We start from the raw sequence: 20,288 nt of genomic DNA on the forward strand, positions 1-20,288 counted from the left end.
TCCCTATGTTGCCCAGGCTGGTCTCACACTCCTGTGTTCAAGCAATCCTCCCATCTCAGCCTCCCAAAGTGTAAGAATTACAGGCATAAGCCACCATGCCCAGCCTACTTATTTATTTTTACAGATGGGAGTCTCACTATGTTGCCCAGAATGTACTCAAACTCCTGGGCTCAATCGATCCTTTTGCCTCAGCCTCTTGAGTAGCTGGGAACACAGATGCATACCACTGCAGCTGGCTATGAATCTCATTGTGTCAACTTCTTTTTTTTTAAACAGACATAGGGTCTCGCCACGTTGGCCAGGCTGGTCTTGAATTCCTGACCCCAAGCAATCCTCCCACTTCGGCCTCCCAAAGTGCTAGGATTACAGCCATGAGCCACTGCACTCGGCCTTGTGGTCAACTTCTTACAGTGATTAACACTGGAGTGAGGAGAAGAGATTCTGAGAAACATGAGTCCAGCTGCCTATCTTCTGAAAGAAAGCCACTGAAGTTCTTATTTTTCTTGTTTCCAGTTAATGAGCAAAAGGTTCTCAAAAGTGGAAGAAATCTACATTAGTTAAGATGTATGTACCTAATCAAATTTTAAAGGCACTCTTGAAAAAAAAGTCATTTATGTAAGTATTCCGGGAATACGTAACAAACTCCCTGCCTATTTTTCAATTCATTTACAAATAATTTTAATAGTAAACCATGAATAGTCACTAGGTTGCATTATCATTAAGATATTTTAAATGGGAAAAAATTCCCTCAGATCAGTTTTTAAAGCTCTCTAGGAAAATAGAGGAAGAAAATAAAACGTCACCACTTCAACATAAAAAGAAACTCTTACAGACAATGGGAGACTAACAGATAGCTATCTTGTCAAGTCTTAAGCAAGGTTCAAAAGGTGAACGAGGTGTGCTTGCTCACTCTCTCCCACCCCAATCCCTCACTTTCCCTCCTTTCTCTCCCTCCCCTTCTCCCTCTTGCCTCTTCTTTCCTTCTCTTCCTCCTATCTCCCCCTCTTCCTCCCTCTCTCCCCCTTTGCCCCTCTGCTTCTCCCTCTCACCTCCTCCCTCCCTCTCTCCCCCTCTCTTCTTCCTCTCTCCCTCTCAAGAAATAAAACAAAATAAAAACAAAAGGTAAAAGAGCGCTCTTCGAATTATTTTTTTTTACACCAAGGATATAAGTTTCACTTGCAAAAGCAAATTTAAAATTCTCACCATGTTTTGGATTCCTTTTCAAACTTGGTTGTGGCTGGGGAGGTGGTGGAGGTGGAGGTGGTGGTGGTGGAGAATCTCTGTCATGACTTATCACTCTATCCACTGATCCATATATTGCCAGTGTCAGACAGTTATACCAGCCTCTTAGCACTAGACCATCAGTATTCACCTGATTTTTAGGGAGGGAAAAAAAAATCTTTCAAAGTCATGTTTTAAAACGCTAGAAGTTAGCTGATACCAAATTAGATTGTGGTTCAACTAAAGTCTTTAAAAGTATGCTGAAAATGCAAAGTCAACACAAAGTGAAATTTACCCAAGCACAGCTTTTAGTGTGGTTCTCCAGAGTTACCATAACTACACCTGCACCTGTCCTAAGATTACATCTCCCAGTCCTATGCTTTATGTCAACCTTGTTCAAAAAGTATAACCAGACTCCTATCCAAGAGAAAAGAAATGAGAATAAAATTAAGTAGGAGTTATTGCTAATTAATAAATTCAACCCCAATAGGTACAGGGGTGGTAGAAGGGACCAAAAGCACAAATGATGCTCAGTCTCAAGAATGATAAAGTCCATAAAACTGCATAGCATTCTTCTCACAAGCCAAATTCATACATGCAGGTATATTTTATGTACCCACATTGTACGTTAAAAAGTAAGGGAACTTGCCGGGTGCAGTGGCTCACGCCTGTAATCTCAGCACTTTGGGAGGCTGAGGTGGGTGGATCACAAGGTCAGGAGTTGAAGACCAGCCTGGCCAAGATGGTGAAACCCCGTCTCTACTAAAATTACAAAAATTAGCCGGGGTGGTGGTGGCACCTGTAATCCCAGATAACCAGGAGACTGAGGCAGAGAATTGTTTGAACCCAGGAGGCGGAGGTTGCAGTGAGCCAAGACTGTGCCACTGCACACTCTAGCCTGGGCGACAGAGCGAGACTTAGTCTCAAAAAAAAAAAAAAGTAAGGGAACCCAGAGGCATTAAATAAATGGTTTTTGCAAAGAAACTTTCTCCTAAAAAGATTAAAGACTTTTGCCAATGCCATTAACCCTCAATATTTCCCTATAAGATAAAAATAACTTTATGCTTTCTAGAGCTTATCTACATTAATAGCTAGATCTTCACAATTATGAGAGCAGATACTGTCATTCCCTTTTAAGAAATAAGAAAACCAGAGCATGTGAAGAAGAGCCTGCATTAGAAACCAAAGGCCATGACTTCTGAGTTCTCTTTCCACCCCACCATAATGGGTAAAGACAAAGTTATAAGTGTTACCGGGGCCCCTTCTGGAGGCACAATAAGGAAAAAAGAAATTAATATTTCTTTGTTAGACTATACAGAGAAACTGGGGACCAGAAGAAGGGTTCAAAGACTGGCCAAGGATTGACAGACTGAACAGAAATCCCACCGGAAGGAAGATAAACAGATAACAATGGTAATTTTTAGTCTAAACAGGATGTAAAGGATTTAATACCCATCCCCCCCAAAACCAAACAGCAAGCTGAGTAGTCCCATACCAGGTCATAATTATTTTTGCATTTCAAATCTGCCACTAAATCCTTCCAGCACGGCATCTGGCATATCAAGAAAAAAGGCATATTTTTGATAAGAAAGGACAAATATGAAATATGTACTTTCAAAAGAAACTTTAAGGCACAGTAGTGTCTAATAACAATTTGCCTGCCTGTCGTCTTCTGAACTTGCCTATCTAAATGAAAGACGGTAAAGCACAAATGCTGGCCTCTTCTTGACTCGAAAGAGGAAGAAAGAGCTTTATAGGTAGAGAATGACATTACAATGTCTTTACTGCATTATAAAATAGTGTCTAGATGCTAGAAGAATCAGATAAGATATGACACTCTGAGGTGGGCGCGGTGGCTCATGCCTGTAATCCTAGCACTTTGGGAGTCCGAGGTGGTTGGATCACGAGGTCAGGAGATCAAGACCATCCTGGCTAATACAGTGAAACCCCGTCTCTACTAAAAATACAAAAAATTAGCCGGGCATGGTGGCAGACGCCTGTAGTCCCAGCTACTCGGGAGGCTGAGGCAGGAGAATGGCGTGAACCTGGGAGGCGGAGCTTGCAGAGAGCCGAGATCGTGCCACTGCACTCCAGCCTGGGCGAGAGAGCGAAACTCCGTACAAAAAAAAAAAAAAAAGATATGACACTCTGCAACATTGATTTATATGGATTACAAACTTTAAATGGAGTTGAGAGCAAATAGTAATGACAAGTTGAAAACTGACTTCCACAATTACCTTTGAGTTAGGTCTAAAGATGATGGAAGTATTCTCATCATATTCCAGGCTGTCAAGAGAATAGAAATAAATATGTAAGCTCAAACACTGAACATCACAGTTCATGAAGACGTCTCTCTAGATTCAAATATTTTAATATAATCAAATGCTAGATTTTTGTTTTGATTCAATAAACCACAAAATTTGAGTTTAATGTACTGTCCCCAAAATGTGATGAAGAAAAAAAAATCAATCCCAGATTCTGAATTAACTGCTTTGGGGTGAGTATGGACATCAGTAAATTTTTAAAAGCACACCAGGTAATTCTAATGTACAGCCAGAGTAGAGAACCATTGCATTACAGTCATACAAAAATGTAGACTACAACCAAAATTTAAGAAAAGCACCTGTTTTGTTAAGTAGGTACTGACATAAAAACACCCCCAAATACTAAAAATCACCTGCTTCAAATTATCTAAGGTTTCCCTTCATTTAAAAAAAAGTTAAATTATTGACATAATTTAATAATAAATGAGAGGGGTCAACAACAGAATGAGTGATGTCTAAGAAACTGTTAATTCCTGACAGAAACAGACATTTTCTCATTTTTAAGCTGCCTTTAATTTTTTTTATTTTATGAGTTCTAAGTAAACCCATTGAACAGTCATTTGTTTGTAGACATCATAATAACAGGTTTAATAATACCTAACCTGAAAAAAACTACCTAGCATGTACTAAATAATCAAAAAAGGGGGTATCTACTAACAAAAGTTTCATTTTACAAAATGTGGCTACTGGAATTATAAATTGCACAGCAGTGTGATGTGAAAGACACATATATTAGCTCTCAATGTGTCTATATAATTTAAGAATCAAAAATATTTTCCAAATTAGAAGGTTACTATTATGTGTCAAAGTATCATGTATATAAGAAACGCATGCATGAGTCACAAGTTAACAAGCAATGGCAGTTTCACACATTTAAATTTTTATCTTATAAACTCAGCATCTCCTTAGGAGTTTGACATTTCTTTAATACCACCTTGACACGATTAAACCCTGCGTTCTTGGGTCTACCAGCAGATACATCCTTTTCTTTTATCTAAAGAATCAATCAAAAGGTGTTGCTTACTAACTCTTGAGTTTCTGGTGAAATTACCTAGCAGGTACATACCTTCCCAACCTATCGAAAACAGGGGCACTTGGTTTGCTTACATTGTTGAAGAATAAGTCTAATTGAAATGTATGCGGAGATGTCTCTCTGTAAATGAAACAAAGTTGAAACATCAGCCTTTGTAACAAACACTTCCTAAATTAAAACAAATAACATAGTAAGTACAAAGTTAAGAGCAATTCTAGAATTAGAATATGATATTCCTAAAATTTAAATAACAAAAATATAGTTAACTATATTGTATGTAATTTTATTCACATCCAATCTCAAGTAGCCAACAGCTGATTTTAAGTATTATTGAATATCAAATTTTAATCAAGTAGTTTTTGCCTGCTATCACTATTCATTTTTTTTTGAGATGGTGTTACGGAGTTTCGCTCTTGTTACCCAAGCTGGAGTGCAATGGCAGGCATGATCTCGGCTCACTGCAACCTCCACTCTTGGGTTCAAGAGACTCTCCTGCCTCAGCTTCCTGAGTAGCTGGGATTACAGGCACGTACCACCACACCCAGCTGATTTTTTTGTATTTTTAGTAGAAATGGGGTTTCGCCATGTTAGTCAGGCTGGTCTCAAACTCCCGACCTCAGGTGATTCACCCATCTCAGCCTCCCAAAGTGCTGGGATTATAAGTGTGAGCCACTGCGCCCGGCCTCCCCTTCTTTTTAGAGACAGAGTCTTGCTTTCTTGCCCAGGCTGGAGTGCAGTGGCGTTACTACAGCTCACTGTAGCCTCCAGCTCCCAGACTCAAACAATCCTCCTGCTACAGCCTCCCAAGTAGCTGGGACTACAGGTGTATGCCACTACACAGGGCTAATTTTTTTTTTTTAAGTAGAGACAAGGTATCACTATGTTGCCCAGGCTGGTCTCGAGCTCCTGTGCTCAAGTGATCCTCCCACATCAGCCTCCCAAAGTGCTGGGATTCAGGCATGCCTGTTCCCTTTCATTATCAAAAGAATCAGGGATTAGCTAACTTCAAGTTATATAATTACAATTTCAACTTAATCCACATTAATACAAGACTATAATAGTAACTTTAGCATCACAGCCCTAAGTTGTGACTTAAAGCCAATTGATATTTGTACAGCAGCAATTTCCAAAAATATTTTGGGGTTTCTAAAAATAGATTATTTGGTTAATATCAGAGCCTATTTAATTTGCATTAGACTAAAATCTTGCTACACTTTAATGTAAAAGATACTATACCATAGCACCCTTGGTTGAAATTCCTTAAATTCAACTAAAATCTTGACTTTGAAAACCACACGCTTTATTCTTGTTCACTTATATAAAAATCCAAATGTTAATAACTATAATGTCTAGAGTACTATCAAAGAGATTCCTGTATGCACTTCTGGTAGACACACAAACAGGCATCATCATTCTGAAAAGCAATGTGGCAATAAAATTCAGGAGACTAAGAAAATGTTCACATCAAGCTACCGTTTGAACATACCCCACAAAGTCCATGTGCTGGAAATTTAATCCCCAATGCAACAGTGTTGGGAGGCAAGCCTAATAAGACGTGACTGGGTCATGAGGACTCTGCCCTCATGAATGAATGAATGTTGTTATCTGGGGAGTGGATTAGTTACTCTGACAGTATGCTTGTTAACAAAGCAAGTTCAGCTCCCTTTTGCTCTCTTGGGCTCTCTGGCTCTTGCCTTCCACCATGAGATGAAGCTGCAAGAACGTTCTTGCCAGATTGCTGGCACCTTGATATTGGACTTCCTAGTCTCCAGAACTTTGAGATATAAATTTCTTTATAAATTATCCAGTCTGTGGTATTCTGTTAAAGTAACACAAAATGGACAAAGACACACCATTTGATGCAATTTTTCTAGAAGGAGTTTCTACAGAAACCTTGATATGCGAACAGATTTTTTTCAAGAGGATATTCATCGTACTATTACTTGTAATTTGAAAACTAAAAACCATCTAATGGTCCCCACATAGGAAACTAATCAAATATATTTATAGTATAGTCATTCATTAGACTATGTAGCTATCAGAAATCATAAAATCAAGTAATATTTAATGATGTAAAAGTACTCCTGATATAAATGAAATAAAGGAATACATAAAACACTAAAAAGTAACAGCAAAATAACAACATACATTTGCCTTACCCAAATTCAATCATATGCACCCAACAACTCTAGTCTCTTCCTCTTGCCCTTTACTTTTTTTCTTTTCTTTTTTTTTTTTTTTTTTGAGACAGAGTCTTGCTCTTGTCGCCCAGGCTGGAGTGCAGTGGTACAATCTCGGCTCACCACAACCTCCACCTCTCAGGTTTCAAGTGATCCTCTTACCTCAGCAACCCAAGTAGCTGAGACTACAGGCACGCGCCACCAGGCCCAGCTGATTTTTGTATTTTTAGTAGAGACGGGGTTTCACTATGTTGGCCAGGCTGGTCTCGAACTCCTGACCTCAGCTGATCCACCCGCCTCAGCCTCCCAAAGTGCTGGGATTACAGGCGTGAGCCACTGCACATGACCCCTCCTGGCCCTTCTTTAAACTAGACCCTGGACTTCAGTGTCTCAAGAAAAGGAAAAAGAGCTAAAATACAAACTCTTTCTATACTTTTGAGACCCTAAAGGCTCAGGTCCTGGTCACTGAAAAACGATTTAAAGAATCAAAGGAAATCTGACTGCACTAGACAGTTATCTTACAACTCGGTGACTCTAAAAAACCTAACCTCACATAAGGTATCATATTTACAAAAAGTAATAATAAAATACATATATAAGCATACATATATATGTATGAACACACACACATACAAACACACACACATTAAAAATATATATCAAATGTTAAGATGCTCTTGGAATAGAGGAATTATAATTATTATTGTTATTACTTTTTTTTTTTGAAACAGTCTTGCTTTGTTGCCCAAGCTGGAGGGCAATGGCACAATCACAGCTCACTGCAACTCTTAACTCCTGGGTTCAAGCAATCCTTCCTTCCGCCTCAGCCTCCCAAGCAGCGAGGACTACAGGCATGAGCCACCACGCCCAACTAATTTTTAAATTTTTTGTAGAGACGGGGTCTCCAAACTCTTGGTCTCAAGTGATCCTCCTGCCTCGGCCTCCCAAAGTGCTGGGATTAGAGGCCTGAGCCACCACACCCTACCAGAATAAAGGGATTAAAGGGATTTTAATTTTATCTAGGCATTTCTAAATTTTATAATGAGAAAAAACACTATTATAAAGTATGCCCACACATATCACTTTATCTCTAACACTGCTTTCAACTTTCAGATTCTGGTCTTCCTGGCTCTTTTTCCTTTTTTTTAAGATGGAGTCTTGCTCTGTTGCCCAGGCTGGAGTGCAGTGGCGCAATCTCAGATCACTGTAACCTCCAACCCCCGGGTTCAGGCGATTCTCCCGCCTCAGCCTCCTGAGTAGCTGGGATTACAGGTGTGCACCACCACAGCTGGCTAATTTTTGTATTTTTAATAGAGACATGGTTTCACCATGTTGGCTAGGCTGGTCTCAAACTCATGACCTCAAATGATCTACCTGCCTCAGCCTCCCATAGTGCTAGGATTACAGGCATAAGCCACCGTGCCTGGCCCTCACTTTTACATTTGGTTTACTGCATTAATACTTTATTTTACTGTTCTGTAGCATACTAATCATGTATAAATTTGTTTCTGATCCCTTATGTTTGGAGTTATTACAACATGAAAAGCCACACATCTCCAGCTAAGAAAAAGGAAGAGGGTTAAGATAATGGAAAATGCAACAAATAATCCTACCAATGGTAGCTAATTGCCGAAATCCAGTTTGCCTGCTATGGTAGCCAGTCCCTAAGATGACCCCAATGACACTTGCTTCCTGGTATTCACACACTACCTGGTAAGGTGTACACCCTATGTAGGCCCCTCCCACACTATAGCAGTGAATATGTAACCTACAAAATATGGTAAAGATGATAATATGTCACCTTCTGATATTAAGTTATAAAACACACTGCCTGTGGCTTCTTTCTTGGGCATGTCCTCTCACTCTTAGATCACTCACTCTGGAAGAAGCCATGTCATGACACGAACAAGCCCATGGAGAGGATCTCCTGGCAAAGAAGTGAAGCCTCCTGCCAGCAGCCCCATGAATGAGCTACCAAGCAAATTCTTCAGCCCCAGTCTATATCTTGACTACAGCTTCACGAAAGAACCTGAGCCAGCTAAAGCGATTCCCAGAATCCTGACCCTCAGAAACAATGTGAGAAAATAAATGTGTAGTTTTAAGCTGCTATATTTGCTATAATTTGTTATGGAACAATAAATGACAAACTTTTTTTGGCCAAAAGCAGTACAATTAGAGAAGACTGTTGGATATACTATCATTATCCAATCTTCCTCATTCTACACAAAGCTCTCTTTATAGGAAAATCAGGAAGAAACGTATAGGGAAACATGAGTTAATTTTCTTAAACATGGAAAAAAAGATATGAAGTCAATTATAACGATCCTTCACTATAAACATTAAAAGATTTTTCTTGTGTTATCTTTTAATTTTTGAATGATGCCTATGAAGACTTTATACCTACTTCTACAAATAATGAACTATTTTCCACAATTATGAAGAAATGAGCCCTTAACTTTGAATCTGTCCCGTAACACCCACCACAAAGTAGCTAGTTTAACTCTTTTTCTTTTTTTTGAGACAGTTTCACTCTTGCTGCCCAGGCTAGAGTGCAATGACGCAATCTCAGCTCACCACAACCTCTGCCTCCCAGGTTCAAGCGATTCTCCTGCCTCAGCCTCCTGAGTAGCTGGGATTACAGGCATGCGCCACCATGCCTGGCTAATTTTGTATTTTTAGTAGAGACGGGGTTTCTCCATGTTGGCCAGGCTGGTTTCGAACTCCTGACCTCAGGTGATCCTCCTGCCTCGGCCTCCCAAAGTGCTGGGACTACCAGTCCCAAAGTGCTGGGTCAGACCAGTCTGACCAATATGGTGAAACCCCGTCTCTACTAAAAATACAAAAAATTAGCCAAGTGTGGTGGTGGGGTAATCCCAGCTACTCAGGAGGCTGAGGCAGGAGACTCGCTTGAACCCAGGAGGCAGAGGTTGCAGTGAGCCGAGATCGCGCCATTGCATTCCAGCCTGGACAACAGGAGCAAAACTCCAACTCAAAAAAAAAAAAAAAAAAAGTAGTAATAATAATAATAATAAGAAGAAGAAGAAGAATAAGATACATTTATAAATATTTCAACTAATTCCCACTTATTTTCAAGAGAAAAATCAGGTTAAAAATACTTCATCTACCTTGTTACACCACCCCAGAATATTTTAGACAATGTAAACCTAACACCATCAGTTAAAAAAAAAAAATGAATAAAGAAAAATCTTACCTAGCACACCGGTCAAATAATTACTGTTTTCAGGTTTAAGATGATATATGCATTATACAGAAAATATAGAGCTAATTACAATGCAGCATAACCATAACTGAATAGATTCAGGATTTTATTACTTGTAAAATATTCTCTTACATTTTTGCATTTAAGAATATGTTTCTAAGACAATCTTTAACCAAAAAATACTTTTAAAAAGAGAGTTGACTTACCCATATGCTCTATTGTCTGGCAGACTGCTATGGGCTCTTACTCCTGGGGGTATGACTCGGACTTCATTGATATAAACCACACATGGAAAACGAACCACATCTATATGAGAACTTTGCTGTAACAAAAAAAAAAGCCAGAGGGGGAGGGGTTCGGAACATTCTGTAAAACAGTTTCTCTATTCAAATTTTATTCACTCACAATGTCACATGTAACCTTAACATTCCATATCATTAAATATCATTAATATATTATATTATTTACAGTGTTGCATACATAGCTGATAAGATGTACTTACTTAAGTTTCTCAATTTGCCTAACATTTTCTGCCATGCATTTACTTCCCTGCTGATGTCTTGCTTAGACTAATATAGACGCAGAGTCCCTTATCTGAAATTTCTGGAGCCAAATGCCTTTCAGAATCCTGACTTTTTGATTTCTAGAAAGATAATATAATCCAAATACTGCATATTACTTTAGACCCCCAGTGGCTTCTGCAGCAGCACCCTGTAATCAAAACATTTATTTCTGCAGCCACACGTATCAACATTCACCCTAAATAAAGATTATGGCTGGGTGCGGTGGCTCACACCTGTAATCCCAGCACTTTGGGATGCCCAGGCAGGAGAATCACAAGGTCAGGAGATCGAGACCCCAGTGAAACCCCGTCTCTACTAAAAAATATAAAAAATTAGCCAGGTGCAGTCGTGGACACCTGTAGTCCCAGCTACTCGGGAGGTTGAGGCAGGAGAATGGCGTGAACCCGGGAGGCAGAGCTTGCAGTGTGCGAAGATCGCGCCACTGCACTCCAGCCTGGGTGACAGAGCGAGACTCCATCTCAAAAAAAAAAAAGAAAAAAAAAGATTATAACAAGCACCATATCAGTTCAGATTAGACTGCATGGCCAAATGAATTCAGGGCAGGGTTTTGTGTTTTTTGGTGTAAGTTTTTTTGCCATTTTTGAGTTTCTGAATTATAGATAAGAAACTGCAAATCTGTACTTAGATCAGCTTACTTTGTTAAACTTACATACCAACTAATATCAAGGGATCAGAGAAAGTATTTAGCTACTGAATAGTTGAGATAAAACCCTCCTAAAATTAAAAAAAAAAATCACAAACTAAGAGTTTATTATATAAAAAAAAATAGAAGCAGAGGTGCATGCCTGTAACCCTAACTACTCAGGGGGCTGAGGTTGGAGGATCACTTGAGCCCAGGAGTTTGAGGCTATAGTTGAGTTATGATATGATTGCCTCACTGCACTCCAGCCTGGGTGACAAAGTAAGACTCCATCCTGGGGAAAAAAGAAAGACAAACAAAAAAAGAAACAGCATAAATTATATCTAGTATATACTTACATCTATCATTTGACACAGGATTAGGCAAATATAATTCTTGTTTTCAATAATTAAAAAGAGAGTTTTCACATTGTTTTTGGACAATTTTATGTCAACTTTTCCTATTACTTCAGTCAACTGTTATTACCTAGTGGTCAAAGTTCATCATGAGAAGAATGGCTCACATTATTTCCATCTAGAAAGATTGAGTCTCACTATAAAGAATATCATCCTTATCAACAATGAATTTAAGGATTTACAAATAGCCTTTCAAAATCTATTTTGTTTGTATATAAAAGAGTTTCTGTATTTGTTGCTACCAGTTCTGTTAAATATTTATTTCTAAATATTTATTAAATGTCAACTATGTTCCAAAGTATGCTAGTTCTGAGGCTGCAAAGACAAGACATAATCTCTGCCATTATGGAACAGACAATCTACTGTGGTAGACAAGTAGATAAATTGCCATGATACAGACTCACAAAGGATGCTATGAAAATTCAGAAGGGTATTTAGGTCCCCAGCCCAGGTTGTAGGCAAACAAGAGAGAAGGCATGCACAAAACGAATGCAAACAAGAACATGGAACGTTCACAAAAGTGCAGGCTAGGAGCCATGGCTCACACCTGTAATCCCAGCACTTTGGGAGGCTAAGGCAGGAGGATCAGTTGAGGGCAGGGTTCAAGAAGATCAGCCTGGGCAATATAGGAAGATCCTGTGTCTACAAAAAATTAAAAAATCAGCTGGGCATGGTAGCACATGCCTGTAGTCCCAGCTACTCAAGAGACTGAGGTGGGAGGATCACTTACGTCCAGGAGGTCGAGGCTGCAGTGAGTCGTGATCGCACCACTGCACCCCATCCTAAGCAACAAAGCGAGACTGTCAAAAAAAAAAAAAAAAAAAAGGAAAGAAAGAAATTGCAAACATAGTTCATCATAGCTAGAGGGCAAAATAGCAAAACAGGGGAGGAAAGCAGAGAAGAGTAGCTAAGGACAACCAACAAAATTACAAAAACAAGATTTTCATCCACAGCCAGAAGACAATTCCAAATCTGTATCTCCATCTAGGACCTCTCTCCTGAGCCCCAGGCTACTATATCCAACTGCCCACTCAGCCTCTCCATTTCAATGTCCCTTGTGCACCAAACTCAACAAATCCAAACTGAATTCTCCTACATTAGTGATGGCATCACCATCCACATATTGCCCAAGACATCATCATCCTGGACTTCTCATCCTCTCATCTATATCATCTATCTATTCAAACACCAAGTCCTACTGATTAAAGCTCTCCTCCATTCTGGCTGTCACTCCTTCAGTTTCATATACTACATCACTCCAATATGAATTACAGCAATAGGATCCTAACTGATTTTGTGCTTCTTTTTTAATTTTTGGTTTTTAAATTTTTATTTCAATAGTTTTTGGGATACAGGTGGTTGTTTACATGGGTAAGTTCTTTAATGGTGATTTCTGAGATTTTAGTGTACCCGCCTCCCAAGCAGCGTGCACTGTACCCAATATGTAGTCTTTTATCCCTCACCCCCCTCCCAACCTTCCCCCTCCGAGTCTCCAAAGTCCATTATATCATTCTTATGCCTTTGCATCCTGTGCTTCTTTCTTGTCTCCCATCAACCCATTCTCCTACTGAAGTATGGTCTTTCTAAACTATAAATGTACCACTCCCCTGATCTTACTGCCACCAAGCCAAATTCCTAGGTCTTATAAACAAGACTGGCTTCTTTATCACTCCAAACTTATATCCCTAGCTTACCATGCTTTTTCTCATTTTCATGCCCTCACTCATGATGTTGTCTCTGCTTGAAATCTATCACATCCTTCTGCCCCAACTCCTTTTACAAGTAAACTTTCTCTTGAAAGCTGAGCCAGATCAAATCTAGATAGGTGCCTCTCCTCCTAGTGCCTAAAGTCCTTTAACTAGCTGAATTGTAATTGCCTCTTATCTCTCCCATTAGACTATGTGTTTAAAGTAGACAGACCTATGTCTTAGTTTACTGTATATTCATAGTGCCTAACATATTCATTTAATAAATGAATTTTTAATAGGCACTTGATTAATGGTTATTGAATTGTGTTTTCAGAAAATTAAAAACAAAGCCTAGGAAAACAGGTTAACAATGGGAAATCACGGAAGGTTCATTATCAGGAAAGTAACAGGAATATGAAGAAGACTGGTCAGATTCCACAACTCTGAGCCACAATTATCTTTGGAAAGAGTCATTTACCTGCATGTTTAAAGGTCACAGCGTAACTGTTTCCCTTCCTTATTCTTCTATCCCTGCAATTATCTTCTCTTTCTACCCTCTCCTTTAGCTATCACATCTACTGCTACCACTTCCTTTTTCACTTCTGCAGATGAGTTCCTAATTGGTTTCCTACAGTAATTTTTAAATGACCTCTAAAATACAGGATTTTCCAGTATCGACCTACTCTCCTAGGACTGTATTTTAACCCAGCACTTCCACACTGGAAAGTACTATTAAAAAAATAACTAAAAATGTATAAAACAATTTACCTTCAAGAATATTACACACCACTGTAAAGTCAGAAACCTAAATGTATGAGAATTTAGTATATAAATAATAGCATTAATATCCTAGCACTTTGGGAGGCCAAGACAGGAAGATCACCTGAGGCCAAGAGTACGAGACCAGCCTGGCAACACGGCAAGACTCCATCTCTACAAAAAAAAAAAAAAAACTTTAAAAACTAGACGGGCATGGTGGTGTGCACCTATAGTCCTAGCTACTCCGGAGGCTGAGGCAGGAGGATCGCCCAGGTCGAAGTTGTAGTAAGCCATAAGCACACCACTGCACTCCAACCTGGGCAACAGAGCAAGACCCTGTTTCAAACAATATATATAGCATCACCACTTAAAGAATATTACACAGCCAATAAAGAAGGATATTATATAGAATATCTAAGGAGAGAAACAAGATGGTTAGGGGACAGTGATGAGAGACTTACTTTTTACCATATACCCTTTTGTACCTTTTATATTTGTACCTCATACATGTATTACCTAGTCAAAAAAAAAAAAGAAAATTTTAAAAAATAAGCTTACTTTTAAAATATTATATAGGTGTATTACTTCTTAATTCACAAAGATGTACAAGACATTGTTAGGTGAAAAACGAAACCACAAAACAGTATTACAGTATTGTAATATTAACGTGTGCAACGGGTGTATACATTTAAGCATAATATTCACTAGAGGATTTGGAAAAATATTAATATAAAGACAGCTGTTAATTACAGTACAAAATACAAAGTAAAAGCTGATTACAATAGGGAGAGATACAGAAAGGAAATTATCAACAGGAATATACAAATACAATAGCTTTCCACTCATATATATACTTGTTTACCAAATAATCTTGCTTAAATCTGATTTTAACTTAAACAATTTTTTCTAATATTGTATATGGTAACATTAGAGATATAGTTTGCTTTTTTATTATTTATTTATTTATTTTGAGACAGAGTCTCACTCTGTCACCCAGGCTGGAGTGCAGTGGCACGATCTAGCCTCACTGCAAGTCCCACCTCCCAGGTTCACGCCATTCTCCTACCTCAGCCTCCCGAGTAGCTGGGACTACAGGCGCATACCACCACGCCTGGCTAATTTTTTTTGTATTTTTAGTAGATACAGGGTTTCACCAGGTTAGCCAGGATGGTCTCAATCTCCTGACCTTGTGATCCGCCTGCCTCAGCGTCCCAAAGTGCTGGGATTATAGGCATGAGCCACCGCGTTTGCTATGTTACCCAGGCTGTCCTCCAACTCCTGGGCTCAAGCGATCCTCCCACTTCAGCCTCCCAGGCTGGGGCTACAGGCACACATGCCACCAAACCTGGCTTATCTTGCATTCTTGATTTGTAATGTTAAGTGTTTTTTCATTCACGGGAACACTATTCCCTCACAATCAAATTGTCTTTTAATAAGTTTAACTGCTTATCTTCTGAACTCAGTGGATTGGCCTTACAAACGTGTATCAATTCTTTATGTGGGGAAGAGGAAATTATTGGTAAAATAAATACAATACTAAAAAAAGAGCTGTTAATGGTAGCTGGCAATAAGGATTCCCTGTGTGAAACTAACAAATGTCTCTTCTCTACCATATTACAAATTCCTTTGAAATCAAGGGCAATGGGTTTTGTTCCGACTTGTATTGCCCCTCCTAAAGCCATACCCTCACCTTCAAAAGTGTTTTTCATAAATCATTGTTAAACAGATTCTCAACTTCCTACGGGGCAAATTAATCTGGCTAGTTATCCCATTCCCATCAAACTCACTTCCACACTCTTACCATCATTAGTCCCACTAGTTCTCCTGTCTCTAAAACTAGAATTTTATCATTTTTAACTACCCTATCTCCTTCACACAATCAGTTGCCATCCTGTCAATTCTATACTTGAAATTTGTATATATCCAAAACTTGTATAAATCCTCTCCTATGTAGTTCCACTGGGACACAGCATAGCACTGCTTTAGAGCCAGAAAAATGTGTGATGGTGGATCTTAATCTAGCTATGCTATTTTAGGAAAGTCACCTAATCTCTCAGGCTGTTTCCTTATCTATAAAATGTAGATGACTACCTTTGAAAACTAAGCGTGGGCCCTGCAGTGGCTCACGCCTGTAATCTTCGCACTTTGGGAGGCTGTGGTGGGAGAATCGCTTGAGCTCAGGAATTCAAGACCAGCCTGGGAAACATGGCAAAACACCATCTCTACAAAAAAATACGAAAATTAGCCAGGCGTGTTGGTGCACAAGTGTAGTCCCAGCTACTCGGGAGGCTGAGATGGAAGGATCGATTGAGCCCTGGTGGGAGAAATTGCAGTGAGCTGTGATCGCACCACTGCACTCCAGCTTGGGTGACAGAGCAAGATCTAGTCTTAAAAAAAAAAAAACAAAAAACTGATGGAAGGACCAGAGATGATTTACTTAAGTTATCAAAGCCCACTGTGTCTGGCACAAATTAAGCATTCAATAAATGTTAAACAATGCTTACTGCCCATTGGCTAACTCAGGTTTTCATAACATCTTACTTCTTCTCCCTGATTTTGTCACCTCACCTCTATTTTCTCTGAACATTTTTTTTTTTTTTTTTGAGACGGAGTCTCGCTCTGTCGCTCAGGCTGGAGTGCAGTGGCACAATCTCGGCTTACTGCAAGCTCTGCCTCCCGGGTTCACGCCATTCTCCGGCCTCAGCCTCCTAAGTAGCTGGGACTACAGGCACCCGCCACCACGCTCGGCTATTTTTTTTGTATTTTTAGTACAGACGGGGTTTCACCATGTTAGCCAGGATAGTCTCGATCTCCTGACCTCGTGATCCGCCCTCCTCGGCCTCCCAGTGCTGGGATTACAGGCATGAGCCACCGCGCCTGGCCTTCTCTGAACCATTTTAAGTATTATTGATCTAGTAATCTACCTAATGTATCTTACTAATTGTATGATTTGCCTGCTCAAAAACTACCCATTTCCTACAAAATAAAGTCCATAATTTTCATTTATTTATTTATTTATTTATTTATTTATTTATTTTAAAAGACAGAGTCTTGCTCTGTCGCACAGGCTGGAGTGCAGTGGCATGATCTTGGCTCACAGCAACCTCCTCCTCCCGGGTTCTAGCAATTCTCCTGCCTCAGCCTTCCGAGTAGCTGGGACTATAGATGCACACCGCCACGCCCAGCTAATTTTTTGTATTTTAGTAGAGACGGGGTTTCACCATGTTACCCAGGCTAGTGTCGAACTCCTGACGTCAGGCAATCCACCCGCCTCAGCCTCACCAAAGTGCTGGGATTACAGGCGTGAGCCACTGCGCCTGGCTTAAAGTCTGTAATTCCTTGTAGAGCATTCAAGGAGCTCCATGATCTCTCTTTTAACTGCTTTGGGTGCCACTTCACACTGCTACTTCAAGCATACCCTAATAGACGACTGACTACCCCAGTAGAATGCCCTCCTTTCCAAACTACAACTGTGAAATATTGCCCCTTTCACCAAAGACCAAGTTCATAAGCCAAACACCTTGATGAAGTCTTTCCTGATACACTCAAATGAAAAGTTATCTCTGCCTCTTCTGAAATCATGTATCTTTTATTTATACCCACAAAGGGAGCTAGTTCTAATACGTCAGACACTGATGGGCATTTTGTAAACAAAGATGATAAACCCCAACGAATTCACACTGTGCTTCTTTATGCGATCATCACATTCTAACTCAAATGACAATTTTGTGGATCTAATCTCCAATACTGAGTTATAACTTCTTGAAAACAAACATTTCAATATTTCGTATCACCTACAAACCCCTACTTCCTCCTTCAAGACTTGATTTAAATGTGATCTCTGCTTAGCCTTCCCCAATCACCCCAGAAGAAGGCATTTACCATCTGCCCTATGCTCTCAAGGTACTCAATGTTTACCTAAGAATGAATAAAAGAATAAATTAAATATATGATGAACTAATGAAGGCCAATTTTCCTAAACTAGAATAGTACTAAACTAATTCATCACTTGCCTCTTTCTCTTTTTTCTTTTTCTCTTTCTTTTTCTCTCTTTTTTCCTTTCGAGACAGGGTCTCACTCTGTTCCTCAGGCTGGAGCGCAGTGGTGTGATCTTAGCTCACTGCAGCCTTGACCTCCCAGGCTCAAATGAACCTTCCACTTCAGCCTCCCGAGTAGCTGGGGCAACAGGATCAAGCCACCACAACTAGTTAATTTTCTTTTGTACAGACAGGGGTTCCACTATGTTGCCTAGGCTGGTCTCAAACTCCTGGACTCAAGCAATCCTTCTGCTTCCGCCTCCCAAAACGCTGAGATTACAGGCATGAGCCACTGCGCCAGGCTCTTTCGGTTTTAACTGTTCTCTATTTCTATAAGCATGATAAGTTTGTTCTGATCCAACTACTGCCTCCATTGAGGGTTTTCTAAATCTTGGCTGGAATGTCAGAGAAATATAGTCATTGAACAAACAGTGCTAACTGACCCACATTAAATGTGAGACCATAAATTAATTGTTAGTAAGAAATGCTAACTCAAAGTTCTCCAACTTTTGACTTTTACAAACCTATAAACCATTGGTTAAATTAGATCACAGCTGTCAACTTTTTATTTTGCCAAGTAAAGCATTATGATACAATCACTACCCACTATCATTACTATCTCATAAAAGAAAGAACATTTTAAACATTTTCCATTCAACTATTTATTGAGCACCTACATTTTGCTAATACTGTCCTAAACACTGGAGATACAGCTGAGAAAAAGAGAAATTATATCTGTCCTCAAAAAGCTTGATACAAGAGCACACCTGATAAAAGGAAAAAAAAATCTCCAAAGAAAGAACAGTTCTCTAAACTAAGCTTACATTAAGACAGAGAAACGTGAAGTTCGTTTTTTTTTTTTTAACAATTTCTCTGTAGACTTCATTCAAGTTCATTTTTGGTCTGCTTTCAGGAATCTTTAGTTAACCAGCTATGTTTAATCTACATATTGCAGGGCCAATTGTACATTCAGGGGCGTTCAAGTAGTTTTGTACAGAAATATTACTCCACAACATTCCATCCCCGCCCTCAAAAGACATGTCTGCTGATGAGTTTAACTATAATTCTCTCAACTCTCCCCTCTTCGCAAGTATTCTCCGTGAATGCATCTCATTCCTAATGTCTGAAATCTCTCCGAGAGACAAGTATTAAAGTTTCAGGCCAAACTGGAGAGCACCGTAATCCTAAACCGAATGAGTGTCACAACTGGGGAACATAACTCCCGACAGAAAAGAGGCCAAAGAGAAAGGATTTAGAAACATCGTGATTCGGAAACCACGAAGCCAACGTAAGCTGCTCAGACTCCGGCACTACTGTCAAACACTACTGTCAAACCAAGACCCCTCCCAAACGCCATCTGAGGTAAACCTGAGAATCCTGATCCTTCTCAAGACCCAAACCTGACAGGAAAAATAAAAAATAAAGCCATGCAAGCAGAAAAGCCAACTCGACCAAAGACATGGAGGGCCCAAGTTAAAGCAAGGAAATGAAGGGGCTGCTGCAGCCCTCCCTCAGACGCGATGCTCACACAGCTCGGGGGAGGGTGTCTGTGTGTAAGCGAGAAATTAAAGAAGCAATCTGCAGAAGGAAAAGTCGAGAACGCCTAACGGTTTTTTTGTAAAAGTCCCAAGTCGAGAAGCAGCGTCAGAATCAAGTCGCCAAGCCTTACCTCAGCGCTCGGGTGTTTAAAAGTATCTAAAAATAGCAGCTCCATCGCCGAGTCCACCGCCATGTTTGCCGCGGGCGGGGAACAGGGGGGAGGACTTCCGGGGCAGCGCTCCAGCCTCGGCGACAGCGACTCAGGAGAGGGAGAAACAGCGGGACTTCCGGTGACCGAAGCACTAGCGCCGCAAACCTCGGCCTATCCCAACGCATCTTGTTGCCCGAAGTTGCCGGCCCCGCCTTTTCCAGCGCGGCGGAGGGCGCCCCCTAGAACGCAGACGGGGTGCAGAGGGAAAGCGAGATGGTGACTACGGGGTCTCCAGTGGTTCAAACCCTGTCGTTCCGCCGTGTTACAGAGCCACAGCGGTCACCGGGTGGCGAAGTGCGGAGACGGGGTTTTGGAGAGGGTGGAGGAGGGGGAGGGAAAGCTGCCAACTTTGGATACCAACCCCGTACACCCACCGAAGGGGATGTCCCACTTTTTCCAGCGCTGGGAGCAAAAAGATAACAGTGAGCGAGGTTGAAAAGTAAGACATTGATTTAAA

At 40.2% G+C, this 20,288-nt stretch overlaps 1 protein-coding gene across 3 annotated transcripts in view; it reads right to left on the bottom strand.

Moving 5' to 3' along the window:
- Positions 1-19,884, bottom strand: part of VIRMA (vir like m6A methyltransferase associated) — a 64,817-nt gene extending 44,933 nt beyond the window's left edge. The window contains exons 1-5 of one of the 3 annotated variants that reach the window (XM_024251247.3): positions 19,751-19,884; positions 10,185-10,300; positions 4,612-4,698; positions 3,459-3,507; positions 1,204-1,372 (exon numbers count right to left, since the gene is read on the bottom strand). In XM_024251247.3, the coding sequence (XP_024107015.3) occupies positions 1,204-1,372; positions 3,459-3,507; positions 4,612-4,698; positions 10,185-10,300; positions 19,751-19,813 (484 nt within the window). In that variant the 5' untranslated portion in view covers positions 19,814-19,884. Of the gene's footprint in view, positions 1-1,203; positions 1,373-2,716; positions 2,828-3,458; positions 3,508-4,611; positions 4,699-10,184; positions 10,301-19,750 lie in introns of those variants that run through there. The other 2 variants (XM_009243959.4, XM_054518676.2) reach the window with 2 other exon arrangements.
- Positions 19,885-20,288: the final 404 nt, after the last annotated feature.

The sequence above is a fragment of the Pongo abelii genome, chromosome 7 (assembly GCF_028885655.2).
Source record: "Pongo abelii isolate AG06213 chromosome 7, NHGRI_mPonAbe1-v2.0_pri, whole genome shotgun sequence".
NCBI lineage: Eukaryota > Metazoa > Chordata > Mammalia > Primates > Hominidae > Pongo > Pongo abelii.